Genomic DNA, 19,156 nt, shown 5'->3' with positions numbered 1-19,156 from the left:
AATGTGTGCAGGAGGGTTTCCTGACACAATATGTTGACAGGCCAACAAGAGGCGAGGCCACATTGGATTTGGTTTTGGGTAATGAACCAGGCCAGGTGTTAGATCTGGAGGTAGGTGAGCACTTTGGAAACAGTGACCACAATTCGGTGACCTTTACGTTAGTGATGGAAAGGGATAAGTATACCCCGCAGGGCAAGAGTTATAGCTGGGGGAAGGGCAATTATGATGCCATTAGACATGACTTAGGATGTGTTGGTTGGAGAAGTAGGCTGCAAGGGTTGGGCACACTGGATATGTGGAGCTTGTTCAAGGAACAGCTATTGCATGTTCTTGATAAGTACGTACCAGTCAGGCAGAGAGGAAGGGGTCGAGCGAGGGAACCGTGGTTTACCAAAGAAGTGGAATCTCTTGTTAAGAGGAAGAAGGAGGCCTATGTGAAGATGAGGCATGAAGTTTCAGTTGGGGCGCTTGATAGTTACAAGGAAGCGAGGAAGGATCGAAAGAGAGAGCTGAGACGAGCAAGGAGGGGACATGAGAAGTCTTTGGCAGGTAGGATCAAGGGAAACCCAAAAGCTTTCTATAGGTATGTCAGGAATAAAAGAATGACTAGGGTAAGAGTAGGGCCAGTCAAGGACAGTGGTGGGAAGTTGTGTGTGGAGGCTGAGGAGATAAGCGAGATACTAAATGAATACTTTTCGTCAGAATTCACTCAAGAAAAAGATAATATTGTGGAGGAGAATGCTGAGACCCAGGCTATTAGAATAGATTACAGTAAGAAGTCTTACAACACCAGGTTAAAGTCCAACAGGTTTGTTTCAAACACGAGCTTTCGGAGCACGGCTCCTTCTTCAGGTGAATTGCCAACACTTCTTCTTCCTTCTCCACAGCATGATTAGAATAGATGGCATTGAGGTGCGTAGGGAAGAAGTGTTGGCAATTCTGGACAAGGTGAAAATAGATAAGTCCCCGGGGCCGGATGGGATTTATCCTAGGATTATCTGGGAAGCCAGGGAAGAGATTTCTGAGCCTTTGGCTTTGATTTTTAGGTCATCATTGGCTACAGGAATAGTGCCAGAGGACTGGAGGATAGCAAATGTGGTCCCTTTGTTCAAGAAGGGGAGTAGAGATAACCCCAGTAACTATAGGCCGGTGAGCCGAACGTCTGTGGTGGGTAAAGTCTTGGAGAGGATTATAAAAGATACGATTTATAATCATCTAGATAGGAATAATATGATTAGGGACAGTCAGCATGGTTTTGTGAAGGGTAGGTCATGCCTCACAAACCTTATCGAGTTCTTTGAGAAGATGACTGAACAGGTAGACGAGGGTAGAGCAGTTGATGTGGTGAATATGGATTTCAGTAAAGCGTTTGATAAGGTTCCCCACGGCCGGCTATTGCAGAAAATACGGAGGCTGGGGATTGAGTGTGATTTAGAGATGTGGATCACAAATTGGCTAGTTGAAAGAAGACAGAGTGGTAGTTGATGGGAAAAGTTCAGAATGGAGTTCAGTTACGAGTGGCGTACCACAAGGATCTGTTCTGGGACCGTTGCTGTTTGTCATTTTTATAAATGACCTAGAGGAGGGCGCAGAAGGATGGGTGAGCAAATTTGCAGACGACACTAAAGTCGGTGGAGTTGTAGACAGTGCGGAAGGATGTTGCAGGTTACAGAGGGACATAGATAAGCTGCAGAGCTGGGCTGAGAGGTGGCAAATGGAGTTTAATGTGGAGAAGTGTGAGGTGATTCACTATGGAAAGAAAAACAGAAATGCGGAATATTTGGCTAATGGTAAAATTCTTGGTAGTGTGGATGAGCAGAGGGATCTCGGTGTCCATGTACATAGATCCCTGAAAGTTGCCACCCAGGTTGATAGGGTTGTGAAGAAGGCCTATGGTGTGTTGGCCTTTATTGGTAGAGGGATTGAGTTCCGGAGCCATGAGGTCATGTTGCAGTTGTACAAAACTCTAGTACGGCCGCATTTGGAGTATTGCGTACAGTTCTGGTCGCTTCATTATAGGAAGGACGTGGAAGCTTTGGAACGGGTGCAGAGGAGATTTACCAGGATGTTGCCTGGTATGGAGGGAAAATCTTATGAGGAAAGGCTGATGGACTTTAGGTTGTTTTCGTTAGAGAGAAGAAAGTTAAGAGGTGACTTAATAGAGGCATAAAAAATGATCAGAGGGTTAGATAGGGTGGACAGCGAGAGCCTTCTCCCGCGGATGGAGGTGGCTAGCACGAGGGGACATAGCCTGAAATTGAGGGGTAATAGATATAGGACAGAGGTCAGAGGTGGGTTTTTTACGCAAAGAGTGGTGAGGCCGTGGAATGCCCTACCTGCAACAGTAGTGAACACGCCAACATTGAGGGCATTTAAAAATCTATTGGATAAGCATATGGATGATAAGGGCATAGTGTAGGTTAGATGGCCTTTAGATTTTTTCCATGTCGGTGCAACATCGAGGGCCGAAAGAACTGTACTGCGCTGTATCGTTCTATGTTCTATGTAATAGTCCATTTTACTGTTATTCCGACAAAAAATAATTTCCTCATATTTCCCAACATTTTATTCTATCTGCCAGACATTTGAACACTCATTTAAACTATTCATATCCCTCTGCAGTTTTCAGTGTATTTTGCATATTTTACCAGTAATCGTAGTGTGATCTGCGATCTTTGTCACCGTGTAGCGCCATTAGCTTGCCAAACACTACCTCCTTAATGATAATGATCTTTATTACACCCTCACCTGCCATAACATATTTGCCGTCAATTATTGGCAAGTGATTTGTATCTTCCACTGTGAAGACCGACATTGAATACCTGTTCAATGTTTCAGACATTTTCAGTTTTCCCATTATTAAATCTCCTCAATCTCCAAAGGACTCAACCACTCTTTTTCATTTTATACATTTTTAGAAACATTTTGCACCTGTTTTTTTTCTTCAATATTTTGACCTAGTTTGCTCTCGTAATATGTTGTACATTTTTTTATCGCTTTTCTTCGTGGCTTTCTTTTGATAGTTAAATATTTCCCAATCCTCTAGTTTCCAACTTATCTTTGTCACTTTATCTGCCTTTTCTTTCAAGTTGATACCCTCCTTTATTTTCTTAGATATCCATGGCTGATTAGCCCTTTTCCCGTAGTCCGTCCTTTTCAGTGGTATATACGTTTTCTGAGCACTGTGAAAAACCGCATTGAAAGCCTTCCGCTGTTCCTCCATTGTCCCACCATAACGTCTTTACTCCCAGTCTACCTTCGAAAACCACGCCCTCATCCAATTGTTCATAAGTTCACAAGTTCATAAGATATACGATCAGAATCAGGCTGTTCGGCCCATCGAGTCTGCTCCGCCATTCTATCATGGCTGATATGTTCCTCGTCTGCTACCTACGAATTTACAGTCCTGGAGCTGGATTGCGAAATCAGCCAGATCATCTCCTCCCTAAAAAACATCACCTCGGAGCAGGAATAGGAAATTTAGCCACGCGAGCCAAATCGCCCTCAATGTGATCATGGCTGATCCAATGCTAGTTTCAATTCCATTCTCCTGCCCATCCTCCATAACCCGTCAACCTATTACCAACTGTAGTCTCCTTTGTTTAAGTGCAAGACACTGGATTTGATTTTAACTTCTCACCTTTCATCTGTGTATTAAATTGAACCATACTACGATTGTTTCTTCCCAAAGAATCCCTAACTACGAGATCATTATGTATTTGACAAAGAGTCAAATGCTTTGACAAAGAGTCATTGGATTCGAATCGTTCGCGCTTTTCTCTACCTACAGATCACACCAGACCTTCTGAGATTTTCCAGCATTTTCTCTTTCGTTTCTGATTCCAACATCCGCAGTACTTTGCTTTTAGAGCATTATGTATTCCTGTCTCACTACACAGGACTAGATAGAGATTAGCTTGCTCCCTCGTAGGTCCCATTACATACCGTTCGTGTAAAATGTTGCACATACATCCATTAGCTCCTCCTCAGGGCTGCCTTGAACAACCTGGCTTGTCCAATCGACATTTAGTTTAAAATCCTCCATGACAACTGCCCTAATATTATTTGGTGGTCAATAAACTACGCCAATCAGCGACCTGTTCTCCTTACTATTTCTAATTTCCTCCCAAATGGATTCAACCATTTTCTCCATAGAACCAATATCAACTCGCAGTACGGCCCTGATGTCATCTTTAAATATCAGAGCTACACCTTAACTTCCTGACTGTTCTTCCGAATTGTCTGATACCACTGGATATTTAACTGTCAGTCGTGACCACACTGCAACCATGACTCTGTAACTAAATCACACTCGTTCGCAATGATGTGTGCCATCAACAACTTCACCTTGTTTAGAATGCTACTAACATTCAGATGAGGTGCTCTAATGCTAGGTTTGTTTACCTTCTCTTTGAATCGTAGCACCTCCATTAATAACATCGCCTGAATTATTCTTCCCTTTAACTTTTTTCATCAGTTCCCCTGTAGTTGAATCCTCCCCCCACATTCTAAGCTGCCGCTTTGCTTCTCATTAGATATTATCCTTCCCGGAGATTCAGCCCCAAACCCCTCCCCCCCCCCCCCCCCCCCCACCCCACCCCCGCAACCGGTTGCGAGTTTAAAGTCTTTGTGACCACCCTATTTATCATTTTCACTTGGTCACTGGTCGCCGATCAGTTCAGGCGATGACCGTACCAACGGTACAGAACTCACCTGTTCCTATACCGATATCACTGTCCCATGAAAAGGAACCAATCATTCCCGCACCAGTCCTTCAGCTACTTATTCCCTTCCCTAATTTTCTGATTCCTATGCTAATTCGCGAGTGGCTTGGGTAGTAATCCTGAGATTATAGCCCTTGAGGACACGTTCTTGAATTTAGTTCCAAGTGCCTGAAATCCCCGGAACAGGTCACCTTTCCTATCTCGCCTACGTTGTTTGTCCCAATCTGGAACACAATAACTGGATTCTCCTCCTCTCAAGCCCGTTAGAGATGTCCCTCACCAGGTGACTGGACAGGCAACGTACCATACAGACTCCCGATCCTGTTTCCAAATGATGTTAATAATCCCTATATTAACGTATCTCCATCAACTTCCACATGTCTTTTTGCTGCCCACACGTGTAGCACTGTGCAGTTGTCAGCTCGCTGATCCTCCCCAAAGCCCTTTTCCTCATCTGGACAAAGAACAATTACTTCATACCTGTTTGACAAGGAACATTCCTGAATTCGGGATTCTTGTGACAATAATCGATTTTTTTTGTCCACGTGCCTCATTGCTCCGTCCAGTCCCTGACTGCTAACCATTTTGAAAGACTTAATTTACGGGTGTGACCGCCTGCAAGAAAATTGCACCTTCCCCGATGCGCCACTATGTGAAACTCAGAGTCCTTTGAGGAGGGCAGTTAAGAGTCAACTATATTATTATTAGTCTGGAGTTATATGTAGGCCAGGCAAGGTAAGGGCAGCAGCTTTCCTTCTCTAAAGTACAGCAATGTACCAGGCGTTTTTTGTGATTTCATGGTCATCGTTAGACTTTTATATCCAGAGTTTTATTTAAATTAAATTTCACCATCTACAGTGGTGAGATTGAACATTGTTCCCCAGCTCATTATGCTGGGTCCCTGGCAAATTATTTCAGTGTTCCACTACGCCACTGCCTCCCCATTATTCCACACTGCGAGGAAGGCGGCAGAGATTACAATGAGACCCACATCCTTAATTTCGCACACTAGTCACCCGCTTGCTAGTTGAATGCCTTATTATTTCCTTAATTATCCTTTTTCCATAAGGTATTGTGAACCATAGTTGTGTTCTATTGAAGCTTGCTTGTCAACATTTTTTTCATGTTATCACGTTGTTTTACTAATTTTATTTTTGATTCACTGCTGCACGTGCTATAGTCGTCTTGCTTTTCTTAGCCTTGAGTGCACTCTAATGGACATAAGCTCTCCGTATCTGCCTTATTTCGCCTTGTAAGACGATTGACATCAATGGTCTATCGGTTAGGCAATCTGCCCTTTGCATGTCTCGAGATTATGTAGCACTGCTTTGTCTTTAAGAAGCTGCTACCCGACTTTTGTTCAATGGATTTTCAGTTCAGTAGTATTCTGCTTACAAGAACTGACAACTTGAGCAAATGTTACATACTTTCACATCAGAAACCTTTTGGTCAAAACAAACTAAATGGTGATAATTGCCAACTGGTATTTTGCCACTGCTTCCTCTTCTCCCTGTTCCACTTCATTTCCTTGACCAATGTCCAGAACGTTCTGAAATTTCATTTTGTTGGACACTGATTAGGCGGCCTGAAAGTCTATCGTGAAAAAATTCAGAACACCAGTTCAGTTCAGAGTTCCACTGTCACAGCTCATGCCCCGGTAGTTAAAATTTCCACCTTTACCAAAATGTTACTTTTTACAAACCATCTGTTACTTTGCTGCATCATGTCTGCGTGGGTTTCCTCCGGCTGCTCCTATTTCCTCCCACAGTGTAATTACTTCCAGGTTAGGTAGATTGGACATACTAAATTACGCCTTTGTGTCCAAAATAGGTGAGGTCGGATTACTGGGTTTGGGGATATGGTTGAGACGTGGGTCTCAGTAGGGTGCACTTTCAAAGGGCTGGTGCAGAGTCGACAGACCGAATGGCTCCTTCTGCACTGGAAATTCTATGGTTCTATATTTTCAGTTATTCTATAATCTTCTACATATTTGGGGGTTTGTAGTGTAATCTCAATATTTTGATCACCCTTTCTGTTACCTAGTCCAATCATTCTGTCTTCAATTGACGGTTTCAAACATAACAACCCTGGTCACTGCAGAAAATGCTTCCTGGACCGATATTGCTAACGTTCATCTTTGTTCAATCCCCTCTATATCTGTTCTGCAAACTTGTAATGAACACATTTGAGCTGACAGTCCCATCTCTCTTTCAGCCACACTCCTCTAATAGGTAAAACATAATTCCACTAGGTATCCATCTATTCACTGAACTCATCATCTTGATTTGTCCTAGTTATTTCATTTATCCCTTTAACCTTAAACACTGCCAAATTATTGCTATTTAATTATCCAAGTAATATATCCTCCGCCTTCCAAATCCATTAAGTAACATTATCGATGTCCACTCCCTTGCTAACTTTGGCAGATACCAATTCACTCCGAGTTTACTATCTCCAGGAAACACGAGAATAAACGCTGCACAACAACATGATTCTTCGAAACCGTGGAGAGTCAATCGCCGGTCCGTTGTCTTGCAAGTCATTTGCCTTGTATCTCTGAACTCCCGCAAAGCTGGTCACAACACACCGGGAAAATTTCATCTTTATTTAAACGGCCCAATTCTTTCTTTTCAAATTATGGGACAATTTTGCATGGTCAATCCAGCTATCCAGCATATCTTTGGGTTGTGCGGGTGTGACCTATGCTGAGACGCACCAGGAATCTAATCTGGTCGCGCTGAACAACAAATCACCGACCCCTTTGTATAAAAAAACAGTTAGCGGTCAGAGTATTTTATCCAACACTTCAGAATATTCAATTTACCTTGGCTATTGCCTAATAGCTGCAACCTTTAAACATAGTGTGTTAACGGGTAATGATGCATTTTGACTTTAAAAAATACTGTTCACGCTATTGTCGCAACAAGTTCGGATTGTTGGTTTCACCTCCATTTGACCCACTTTAATTGTGGGGTCCCTGCTTTTCCAATCAGTTTTGTAGATCTCAGCTCAAACAGGGAAACAGGAACACTTTAATCTCAGATATTTCTCTCCAGTTTGATTACACGTCTCGTGAAGAAGAAGTGATGCATGTTTCAGCAAAGAAAATGCATTGCAAAGCAGTAGATGAGCGTATTTAGAATCACAATTGAATACTGGAAATGAAAACTGAATGTGGAATAATTATTCTTATTGATAACGCACTTCAATTTATTTTCGGTCACGATTCCCGTTTTAGTTCTGCATTGAATGCGTTTTATTCTTTTTAAGTCACCCCTCTTCGACGAAATGAACCATTCGTGACGTTTTCTCTCATTCTAGAATTCGTGTCCCAGCCACAGCCTGTGACAAATTTCTCCCATCATTGTACCGTCAGTTTAAAATTGTTTCTTATATTACTGTGTGCTGCTTTCCTTTCATTGCTGAGACCGGATGAGAGAGGTTAAGCTGAATTACTAACATTTTAGGGCAGCAGGGTAGCATGGTGGTTAGCATAAATGCTTCACAGCTCCAGGGTCCCAGTCTGTGTGGAGTCTGCACGTCCTCCCCCTGTGTGCGTGGGTTTCCTCCGGGTGCTCCGGTTTCCTCCCACAGTCCAAAGATGTGCGGGTTAGGTGGATTGGCCATGCTAAATTGCCCGTAGTGTCCTAATAAAAGTAAGGTTAAGTGGGGGGGTTGTTAGGTTACGGGTATAGGGTGGATAGGTGGGTTTGAGTAGGGTGATCATGGCTCGGCACAACATTGAGGGCCGAAGGGCCTGTTCTGTGCTGTACTGTTCTATGTTCTATGTTCTATTCTAATTAATGGTTTGGAACAAACTATTCAATGTAAATTTCATTCAGATTTTTCAGTATCTATTGGAATTTGAGACTCGAGGAGAGTGAGACAGGAAAAGTAATTATTTCTATTTCCCTCTGTGAACGGGGAAACCATGTGCCCGCCCTAGTTGGTTCTATGCAACACTGTATAGAACTCTGCCTTACATCGACTTGGCTTTCTCCTGGCCTCGGAATTCACTATTCAATTTCTTTGAGTTTGCATCATTTTAATAAATTATCCCTTCTTGGTTTGACCCGGGCTCAAGTGCTTAAGGCGCATTGTCCAATGGAATTTTTTAAAAACACAGTCTAAACTATATGACCTGTAATGCAAAGTAGATCACAAATCCCTCTCGGCAATTCATTCCACAGTTTGGTGGAAGTTGCCCTTTTACATTTTCCTGCATGTGTGACAATACTGCGTGAAATTTTCAATAATTTCTGACCTCAGCCAACTCTAATTTTTGGCATCTCATTTCAGATGAACCTGGGAACAGCCAAGACCGCCCGTCAGGTAATGCACTTTATTGTCACGTTATGTGGCATTTGTTTGCGTTAGCATTTGCATTGAATACAGAAACTCGCATTTTCTTTTTTTTAAAACAAATTATCAATTGTCCGCTTCCCGTCCGCTTTCCAGTGAAAGCTACCGTAAGAAACATTAAAACATTTAACAAACACATGGCTGCCATTTGACCATTGATGTACTTAACACTCTGAATAATACATTTTCAATTTAAGACCAATTCACATCTCCATGTCGCTCGATCGAAATGCCGGTGCATGTTAACTCTTTCCGGGATTTATGTCACAGATATTGAGGTCCAGATGCGTACGTCCCTCTAATCGTTCCACCAATAGTTTTACTGTATATTTCTTCAGCATACACATCATTCATTTTGATGGTACAATTAATTCTTCACTGCTCTCTTCCAAAACACAAATACATCCTATCCTCCCGCACAGCTTCATTTAGCCATTTCAGGTAACTTGGCAAGTAAGAAGGGGCTGGTTTAGCTCACCAGGCTAAATCCCTGGCTTTTAATGGAGACCTGCAGGCCAGCAGCACGGTTCGATTCCCGTACCAGCCTCCCCGGACAGGCGCCGGAATGTGGCGCTTCACAGGGCTTTTCACAGAATGATATTCGTGACAATAAGCGATTTTCATTTCATTACATTTCAAATAAGAAACATATATTCCTTCCTGAAGAACGCAAATAAGTGGCATTACTTAAAAGCATATTGTGAGGAATCAGATGCAGGCAAACATTGGCTGGCGCCCAGAGGAACAACGATTTCCAACCACACAAATCAGTGAAAATGAAATTGACATTCAAATTGCCCCTTCATTTTGTACTTGTTCAGGTTACAAACTAAGCTAAAAATCTGGAAATATCTTGCAATCCATAATGGTCTTTGCTTCTCTCTTCGTTCGTCATGTCAGTCCTGAACGTTGTGAAGAACTGGCCTAGCAGAGGTACAAGGGCAGCAGGGTAGCATGGTGGTTAGCATAAATGCTTCACAGCTCCAGGGTCCCAGGTTCGATTCCCGGCTGGGTCACTGTCTGTGTGGAGTCTGCACGTCCTCCCCCTGTGTGCGTGGGATTCCTCCGGGTGCCAAAGATGTGCGGGTTAGGTGGATTGGCCATGCTAAATTGCCCGTAGTGTCCTAATAAAAGTAAGGTTAAGGGGGGGTTGTTGGGTTACGGGTTGTAGGGTGGATATGTGGGTTTGAGTAGGATGATAATGGGTCGGCACAACATTGAGGGACGTGGGTTTGAGTAGGATGATCATGGGTCGGCACAACATTGAGGGCCGAAGGGCCTGTTCTGTGCTGTACTGTTCTAAGGTTCCTTCACCTGGAATATAGTCTGTTTCCACTGCCACCGGGTGTGATACTATCACATAGAATTGACAAATGCCTTCCAATGGGTTCAGTCGCAATCTGTAACTCGGCACATTTCCAAAACAGAAAGAACATTCCATTTGGACTTCACCGAAAGCCGCATTAATTAAGTTGCGCCACTAGAAATGTTGCCATCTTAATCCAGCCCTGAATTCTTCAATATAGCAATCAACAGAGGATATTTATTTTCAGCTCGACTGAGCGCCTGTGTTCATTGTTTCGACAGCACTGTTTAAACGAGCGTATTAGTCAATCAAACCGTCAATTCGAAACTCTCTCGCTGCAAGTAAAATTTAGCAAGCTCGAATCTAGTTTCTTGCTCTGCAGTTTTGCACGTTTCTGCCCGCACTGCCCATGAAAAGCCCGGACCAGACCCTCAGCGAATGTATCCAACGACCAAACTATTGGGGTCATTAATACGTGTCTCTTCCAGTCCTATTAGATTATGTTGCCAATTGTCTTATATCGGTCCTTATCCGCACATCCCCTGGTTCACAATATATGACGAATGTTATTAATAAATGGCCCAAATTTCTTGTGAAAAAAACCGTTTAATTGGCATTGAAATTGTTGGAATTGGATTCACTAATCCTCAGCTGTTGCGATGAATTTTCATTTTTTAATTCCCGATTCAGCAGCCACAATTTCCCGTGAATATGCCCATAGGACATTTTTCTATCTGGCCCTCCCGTTTACTCACATTAAAACATGTCTGTAAATTAACTCGCCACCACTTAGAAACTTTCTACAGGCCAACGGGATTTATTGAGGCCTCAATGGCCACTCTGTACTTCCGCAATTAGGCTAACTTTTATCCTGGAGGCGCACGGACATTTGGAGGGAAGCGGAGCACCTGCAGGAAACCCACGCAGACACGGGGAGAACGTGCGGACTCCGCACAAACAGTGACCCAAGCCGTGAGTCGAACCTGGGACCATGGAGCTGTGAAGCAACAGTTTTACACACTCTGCAGTGAAGGATGGAAGTGAGGTAGTTTCTTTGTTAATGGCAAAAGGGTATTGGATACCAGCTTCTCCCATATTTAATTGAACAGATTTAATTTAAGTTTGAAATTAATTGATTTGACAGGGAATAGTTTGGAATAATCATTATTTATCAAAGGGCAATAGGTGAGAAGATGTTATTTGTAATATGCTGACTTCCGGCGATTCACTCCATAGGACAGCATGCTCTGTGAACTGACGTTGTTAAGGACCTGGACTCGAGAATAAATAGGGACACATTAGTGAAGAACTGAGCGCCGGAATCACTGAACCACTGATCCTCCTGTCCCAGTATAGCTGCGATTTTGGCTTTTAACTGACAATGTGGAAAATACGAGAGATGTATCTCGTTTATCAAAAGTAGAGAAGATCCTATCCGATAAATTATTGTTCACCGTTATACCCCCGATCCTCACAGTTTGTTGCAATGTAATATTGACATTATTCCAGTTGGCAGTCAACAATAACAACCTTAACGAGGCTCAGTTTGCGTTCTGAAAGTTAATCATGAAGTTCTGACAGTGCTGAAGGAGGGCTGGAGGCCCATCGAAAGTGCACTGAGCCTATTAAAGAGCACCCACCTCGACCCACTTCCCCGTAAACACGGAGACACCGTAGCTGCACATGTTCGGACAATGGGAGGAAACTGGAGAACCCGGAGGAAACCCACGCAAATGCAAGGGAAAAAATGAACTTATTTGCGATTAATATCAAGGCAGTATACACATTAAGCATAAGGCCAACTCAGATTAAAAATACTCAGGGAAGCACGGTGGCACAGTGGCACAGTGGTTAGCGTTGCTGCCTACGGAGCTGAGGACCCGGGTTCAAATCCCGGCCCTGGGTCACGGTCCATGTGGAGTTGGCACATTCTCCCCGTGTGCGCGTGGGTTTCGCCCCCACAACCCAAAAGATGTGCAGGGTAGGTGGATTGGCCATGCTAAATTGCCCCTTAATTGGGAAAATAATTGGGTAATCTAAATTGATAACAAAAAGATTAAAGAGACTCACAATGACGAGGAAATTGTGATCAGAAAATGTTCTCCCCAGGGATTGTATTGCGGCCGGTATTTGACAAAACCCAATATCCGAACTAACGTCACAAAATCACGCAGATGCAGCCAGTATCAAATTCTATATACTCAGTCTATCTGAAGCCTCCATGTTGTGGGATTGTTCTATTTATTCATGGGATTTGGGTATCGTTGGCCGGGCCAGAATTTATTGTGCGTTAATTGTGCATAAATAATTACCTCTTTACCTGATTGTTTCGCTAGTGCATTTTAGATAGGATTTAAGAGTTAATTTAATTATTGTGGATCCGGAGTCATGCAGACGAGGTGAGTGTGGCAAATTTCCTGAGGGATATTTAGTGAATCAGATGACTTTTATAATAATGTCATTATCTGACATTTAATTCCAGATTTAATGGGAATCAAATGGCATCATATATCATTGTGGGATTTGACCCTGGGTTCCTCAAGTATTATCCCTGATGTCTGGGATCCAAGCCCAGGTACAGTAGCCCCATCCCACTGTCTCGTATTCCTCATCGATGACCAAATGAAAGCTCATGAAGCTCGTCAGAATCTGAATGACGAGCACTTCAACACCTGGTTCACCAAAATCTCTCGAGCATAACCAGATACATGACTAATAAAATGCTGTCCGCAGTACCAGATTAGTAATGTTTTAATAAATAAGAAACAGCGATATATTCGGATAATGTTCGTCATTAACAGGTCGGCCAAATTCAGTTACAGTGCTTTGCCAAGTGAACACTTCGAATATCGCGACTTATATCGGCTAGCAGGACAAGCACAGCAGGTTCATGATAACTTCACAACCTCCAGGATATCTGGATCCTGCAATTCACAACAATTTAGTACTTCACATGCCATCTTCAGACTGTACATGTCATCCTCACATTGTACATGTCATCTTCAGATTGTACATGTCATCCTCACATTGTACATGTCATCTTCAGATTGTACATACCATCCCCACATTGTACATGTCATCCTTAGATTGCACATGTCATCCTCAGTGGTTAACAAAATATCAGGATTCCGCTCCAATATCCGAAACGAAGATAACTCATCAGAGGGAATGCAACGTTTCAAGCAGACAATGTATGAGCCCTTTCGCAAGGACAGATAGAAATGCGCAGCATGTTCTAATGGCTCAGATACACAAATCACGAAATATGTAGGCTTCAGTCAATTACTTCAGAAATATGAAACAGTTAACTGTTGTTCACTACTCGATTTGGCGATGCCAGGCGTTGGACTGAGGTGAGCACAGTTAGAACTCTTACAACACCAGGTTAAATCCCAACAGGTTTGTTTCGAACAACAGCTTTCGGTGCACTTCTCCTTCCCCAGGACCTGAACTCGCGTTTGAAACAAAGCTGTTGGACATTAACGTGATGTTGTAAGACTTCTTACAGTGTTCACTACTCGAGGAATTTTATTAAGTACTGGAGAGATTAAGTTCACTAAACCCACACAATTGATTGGATCACTTTCGAGAATTTCATGTTATATAATGTTTCCATAAACAGAGACAGGCTGAAACACGATGTTGATCGAATCGCGAAGAACTGAACGCGTATAACAGTCAGCAGCATCTGAAAAAAATGTTTTATTTTTCGGTCAATAATCGAGTGGGGCGTAATTTACAGAATTGCTTCTTCTGGACAACTGTTTGATTGATTGGAATTTAAAAAGAAGATAAAAGAAGGTTTCTGCTAGAGCAGTGACCTAAATTCAACTGCCATCAACATGAGAGAAAGATTTATTGAAACAATACTAAATTCTGAAAAACTTTATTTGCCCCTAAATTTTCCGAAATGGACTTGGCGACAGCAGGTGTTTCTGAAGATAATAGATTACAGTGAAAACTGGAGGAATGGGTTGATTTGCTTATAGTCAGTGAATGTAAGCGACGTGGTGTGGCAAGAGGCCCATTTTGGACATCAGAACAATTTAGATCAGCCGAGACAGAAAACCATTTCTAAGCAATATGTTCGTGTAGGCAGATGCTGGGGATGCAGCTTCATACCCATTCCTGGACGTGATACATAATTCTCATTTTTTCTGGATGATTAAACTGATATTGACTGAAGAATTTACCGTTTGTGAAACGTATAATCCTTTCTCTGACAGAAAATCTTCAGTTAAGACTGTCCGAAGGTGGAAGCCGCTGTGCTGGACGATTGGAGATATTTTATCGTGGACAGTGGGGCACAGTTTGTGATGACGAATGGGGCAATGTTGACGCAGGAGTGGTTTGTCGGCAGCTCGGTTGTGGAAATGCATGGGATGCGTCCCATGTTTCTTCTGGACCAGGATCAGGACCAATTTGGTTAGATGAGGTGCAGTGCTCTGGTGACGAACCATTTCTCTGGAATTGTTCCTCAAACCCCTGGGGAGAACATGACTGTCGGCGAGATGAAGATGTCAAGATTATGTGTTCCGGTAAGGAATGTTAGAATTGCCTCTTCCCACACTGCGATAGGGGTTAGTTTTCTCAAGGGCCTGTACATTGTAAAAGAGGATGTAAATATATTTATTTCCCTGATTATTCAAAATAAATGTGTTGCATTGACTTAAAGTCATATACGTGTGTGATGAGGTGGGTTAATCGTGGGGGAGACAATGTGTTCGGACAATATTCTTTGTATTCTTTAGTGACAGCAGAATTCTTTATTGTCACAAGGGGGCAGCATGGTAGCATTGTGGATAGCACAATTGCTTCACAGCACAAGGGTCACAGGTTCAATTCAAGCTTGGGCCACTGTCTGTGCGGAGTCCACACATCCTCCCCGTGTGTGTGTGGGTTTCCTCCGGGTGTTCCGGTTTCCTCCCACAGTCCAAAGATGTGCAGGTTAGGTGGATTGGCCATGATAATTTGTACTTAGTGTCCAAAATTGCCCTTACTGTTGGGTGGCGTTACTGGGTTGTGGTGATAGGGTGGAGGTCTGGACCTTGGGTCGGGGGCTCTTTCGAAGAGCCGGTACAGACTCGATGGGACGAATGTGCTCCTTCTGCACTGTAAATTCTACGAAAATCTATAAATAGGCTCACATTAACTCTTCAATTAATGTGCTGTAAAAAATCCCTCGTCGCCACATTCTGGCGATAGTTCGGGTACACAGAGGGAGAATTAAGAATGTCCATTTCATCTTTCGGGACTTGTGGGAGGAAACCGGAGGAAATCCACGCAGACACGGAGAGAACGTGCAGACTCCGCACAGACTCCGCAAAGTGACCCAAGTCGGGAAACGAACATGGGACCCTGGAGCTGAAGAGCCACAGTGCTAGCCACTAGGCTACTGTGCCGCTTCCTTAAATGAAGGATGGGTGAGGGAGTTTCCTGCGACACCTTGCCTGCTCTGTTTTCTGGAGGAGAACATGGATGGGGCGGGCAGTTGCTGAAGGTAACGTGGCAGCTAGAAAATCAGAGGTAGAGTGGAGTCATTTCATCCGCCTCTTCTAGTCGACAATTCAGCGAGTTCTCACTTGTGACATAGCGCTTGTATAAAATTAAACGAAAGCCAAATATCTGAGTTTACAACAAATAACGCAAAGATCAGAAGCATGAACTCACAATAAAATTCGAGGCTGAAGGTCACATAAGGTATTGGATAAGAATTGAAGTAGTTTGAGCAATAAACATGGTAGATGATAATACATCAGACTTCTATTAATATTCCAATCACGAGAATTCTATTGATATATTGTTGGTCAGCCCACTTAATTCCTCGACTTGAATCGGGACACAACTTTTGCTCGGGGAGACTGGAGATCAGTAACGGTGCAACCTGGGAGACAGTGTGTGATCGTCACTGGGACTGGAATGACGCGAATGTGGTCTGTGCTCACCTGCACTGTGGAGTCGCAATACGCATGCCAGGAGGCGCATATTTTGGCGAGGGTTCTGGGCCTATACGGCAGGACAGCTTCGATTGTAAAGGAAACGAGACAAACCTAATTGACTGCCCTCTGTCTGCAGTAAATCACCACGGTTGCAGCCACAGGAACGATATCAGTGTGATCTGTTCCGGTGAGTAGAAACCCACTGATAGACAGAGAATTTCCGCTAATATTTCGAAAACTGAAAGAAACAATTATTCACTTATTCTCTCAAAAGTGTCCATATCTAAACGTGACCTGACAGTTCCCAGATGTTGACTGTTTTGGACTCACTTTAATCTTATTCCCGTGTATTTAAAAATTACAAATTTGAAAATTTCAGCTTTTGTTCTGCAAAAGGACAGACGTGCTGCTAATGTGTTTACTGTCTGCGGTGTAAACGGGTTTCGCTTTCACATTCGACAGAAGCCTGGCTTAAAAACTAACCAGTCTTGCTTTATGTCACTAACAAGGGTCACGTCACGAACTACAAGTGCCGATAAACAACACAAACTGCTTCGTTAATAACAGTTCTTATTTTAGAGAAGGTCTTTATTGGCGAAAGTCAGCTACAGGAGTAGCAATTTGCAATTGTCATAGGATCAGGGCTAGGCCATTCAGTCTCTTGAGCCTGTCCCGCCATGTAATAAGTTAAGGGCTGATCTGTGACCTAACTCCGCGTACCTGCCTTTGGCCATATCCCCAAATAATTTTGCTCAAGGGAAATATATCTATCTCATATTTAAAACTTACAACTGTCCTGGATACAAATGTATTTGTGGGATAGAGTTCGAAACCTCTACAACGATATGAGTAAAGAAGAGCTTCCTAACATTTCTCCTGAACCGTCCACTCCTAATTTTGCAACAATGCCCCCTACTTTTGGAATCCGCAACCAGTGGAAATTGTTTACCTTTATTTACCGTGTTTTGCCCTCAATATCTGGAATACTTTGATCAGATGAGCCCTTGACCTTCTAAATTCTAACGGAAAATACCTAATTTTCTTAAAACCTCGTCCTAAATTCACCCCTGTCGTCTAGGTATATGTTTTGTAAACCTATGCCTCCCTCCCTCCAAGGCTAAATGGCCATTCCTCTGATGCTGCCAGTACTCCAAATGGGTCGAACTAGGGTTTGATGCAGCTGCAGCATAACCGAAATGTATTTACACGCCAGTCTCCGAGCATTCCGTTAGCCTTGCTAATAAGTTTTTGCACTTGTTCGTGGTTTATGAATGATCTCTGCACTTGTATTTCCAAAGTTTTGGACGTCGACGTCTTTCCATTTAGAAAGTAATCTGTCAGATGCTTTTCTGGTCCAAAATGGATAACCTCACACTTGAAGACATTGAATTCCACCTGTCACAATTTTGCCCATTTGCGTCGTCTGCCAATATTTGCTACCATCTGCCATGTCGACAATGCCATCTGACTTTGTATCACCAGCAAATTTGGATATATGTTGTTCTGTGCTATCCACGTTACTGATGAATATTGTTAAGAATTGGACCCAATATAGATCCCTGCAGTAAACCACGAGTCACATCCTGCCAATTAGAGTACCTACACATTACCCAATTAGAGACGCTCCCATAGATTGCAAATGAACCTTGTCCATGTGGAGAGCAGTCGTTCCATAGTGACATTTTCAATTACTTTCACAGGAACAAGCGGGATGAAGCATAAATGCGACGTCTCGAGATTAAGGGGCTATTTAGCCTGCACATATTTGGGTTGTGGGGGTGAAACACACGAAGACACGGGGAGAGTGTGCAAATTCCACACGGACAGTGACCTAGAGCCGAGATCGAACCTGGGACCTCCGCACCGTGAGGAAGCAATGCTAACCAAGGCGCCACCATGCTGCCTATCAGCGAATTAATTTAACATTTTACACATCTAAACTGAATGAATCGACCTGATAGAAATTCTGCAAGACAGTTTTATAATTCTGGTCGAATAATATATTTATTAATGTCAGATATGATTTATTTACGTAAAGCATTCCAATGTCAATAGATTATTCCTGGAAGTAGCCAGTGGGATGTCGATGGTTTCTGACCAAAACTCTAGTGACCGAATCACCATCTCCTTGCTTTGTTATTGAAGGCCCTTTAGGATTGAGGTCCTATTCCATCCCCCCCCCCCCCCCCCCTCCACCAGCAAAGGAAGATCGATCAAATTTCCGCAACCGGGCACGTAGTCGACAGAATCCTGGGGCAAATAATGGGATCAACCTATGGCCATCTCGACATTTCACCATCTACTTCTAATGATCAGATATCCAGTTATTTGTGTCTTTCTATTTTGATCCAAACAGGGAACCATGGACCTCGATTGGTTGGTGGTGAGGACAGATGCTCCGGTCGGGTGGAAGTACTGCATGGAGAGCAATGGGGGACGCTGTGTGATGTTCACTTTGGTTTAGAAGCCGCCAGTGTGATCTGTGAGCATCTGCAGTGCGGGGCGGTGAAGGACATCCCGAGATGCGCTCTGTTTGGAAAGGGAACCGGTCCTATATGGAAGGAGAACTACAGGTGCCGCGGGAATGAATCCCGGTTGTGGGAGTGTCCGCTTTCATCCGCGGAACAATTTAACTGCTCACACCAGAATGACGTCCATGTGGTCTGCTCGGGTGAGTTCGCTGAATCTCTCCAGACTGAGAATAAAGGGATGTTGACGCAGCACAGGAAGAAGGCACGCGTTCCACACGGTCCATTCCGCTGTTCAGCAAAAGTAACTCAACCAGTCACTCCTCCCGCATTCGCCCACTGGACAAGCCAGTTTCT

At 43.3% G+C, this 19,156-nt stretch overlaps 1 protein-coding gene across 1 annotated transcript in view; it reads left to right on the top strand.

The window, feature by feature from the left end:
• The window catches only part of LOC119960725 (deleted in malignant brain tumors 1 protein-like), a 50,266-nt gene that overhangs the window by 19,209 nt on the left and 11,901 nt on the right, over positions 1–19,156 (top strand). Inside the window, exons 2-3 of the mRNA XM_038788342.1 lie at positions 12,875–12,967; positions 14,619–14,930. Coding sequence (XP_038644270.1) covers positions 12,875–12,967; positions 14,619–14,930 — 405 coding nt within the window. The remainder of the gene's footprint in view (positions 1–12,874; positions 12,968–14,618; positions 14,931–19,156) is intronic.

This window comes from Scyliorhinus canicula, unplaced genomic scaffold (genome assembly GCF_902713615.1).
Source record: "Scyliorhinus canicula unplaced genomic scaffold, sScyCan1.1, whole genome shotgun sequence".
Classification (NCBI taxonomy): Eukaryota; Metazoa; Chordata; class Chondrichthyes; order Carcharhiniformes; family Scyliorhinidae; genus Scyliorhinus; species Scyliorhinus canicula.
This window is presented reverse-complemented; position numbering and strand designations above follow the sequence as displayed.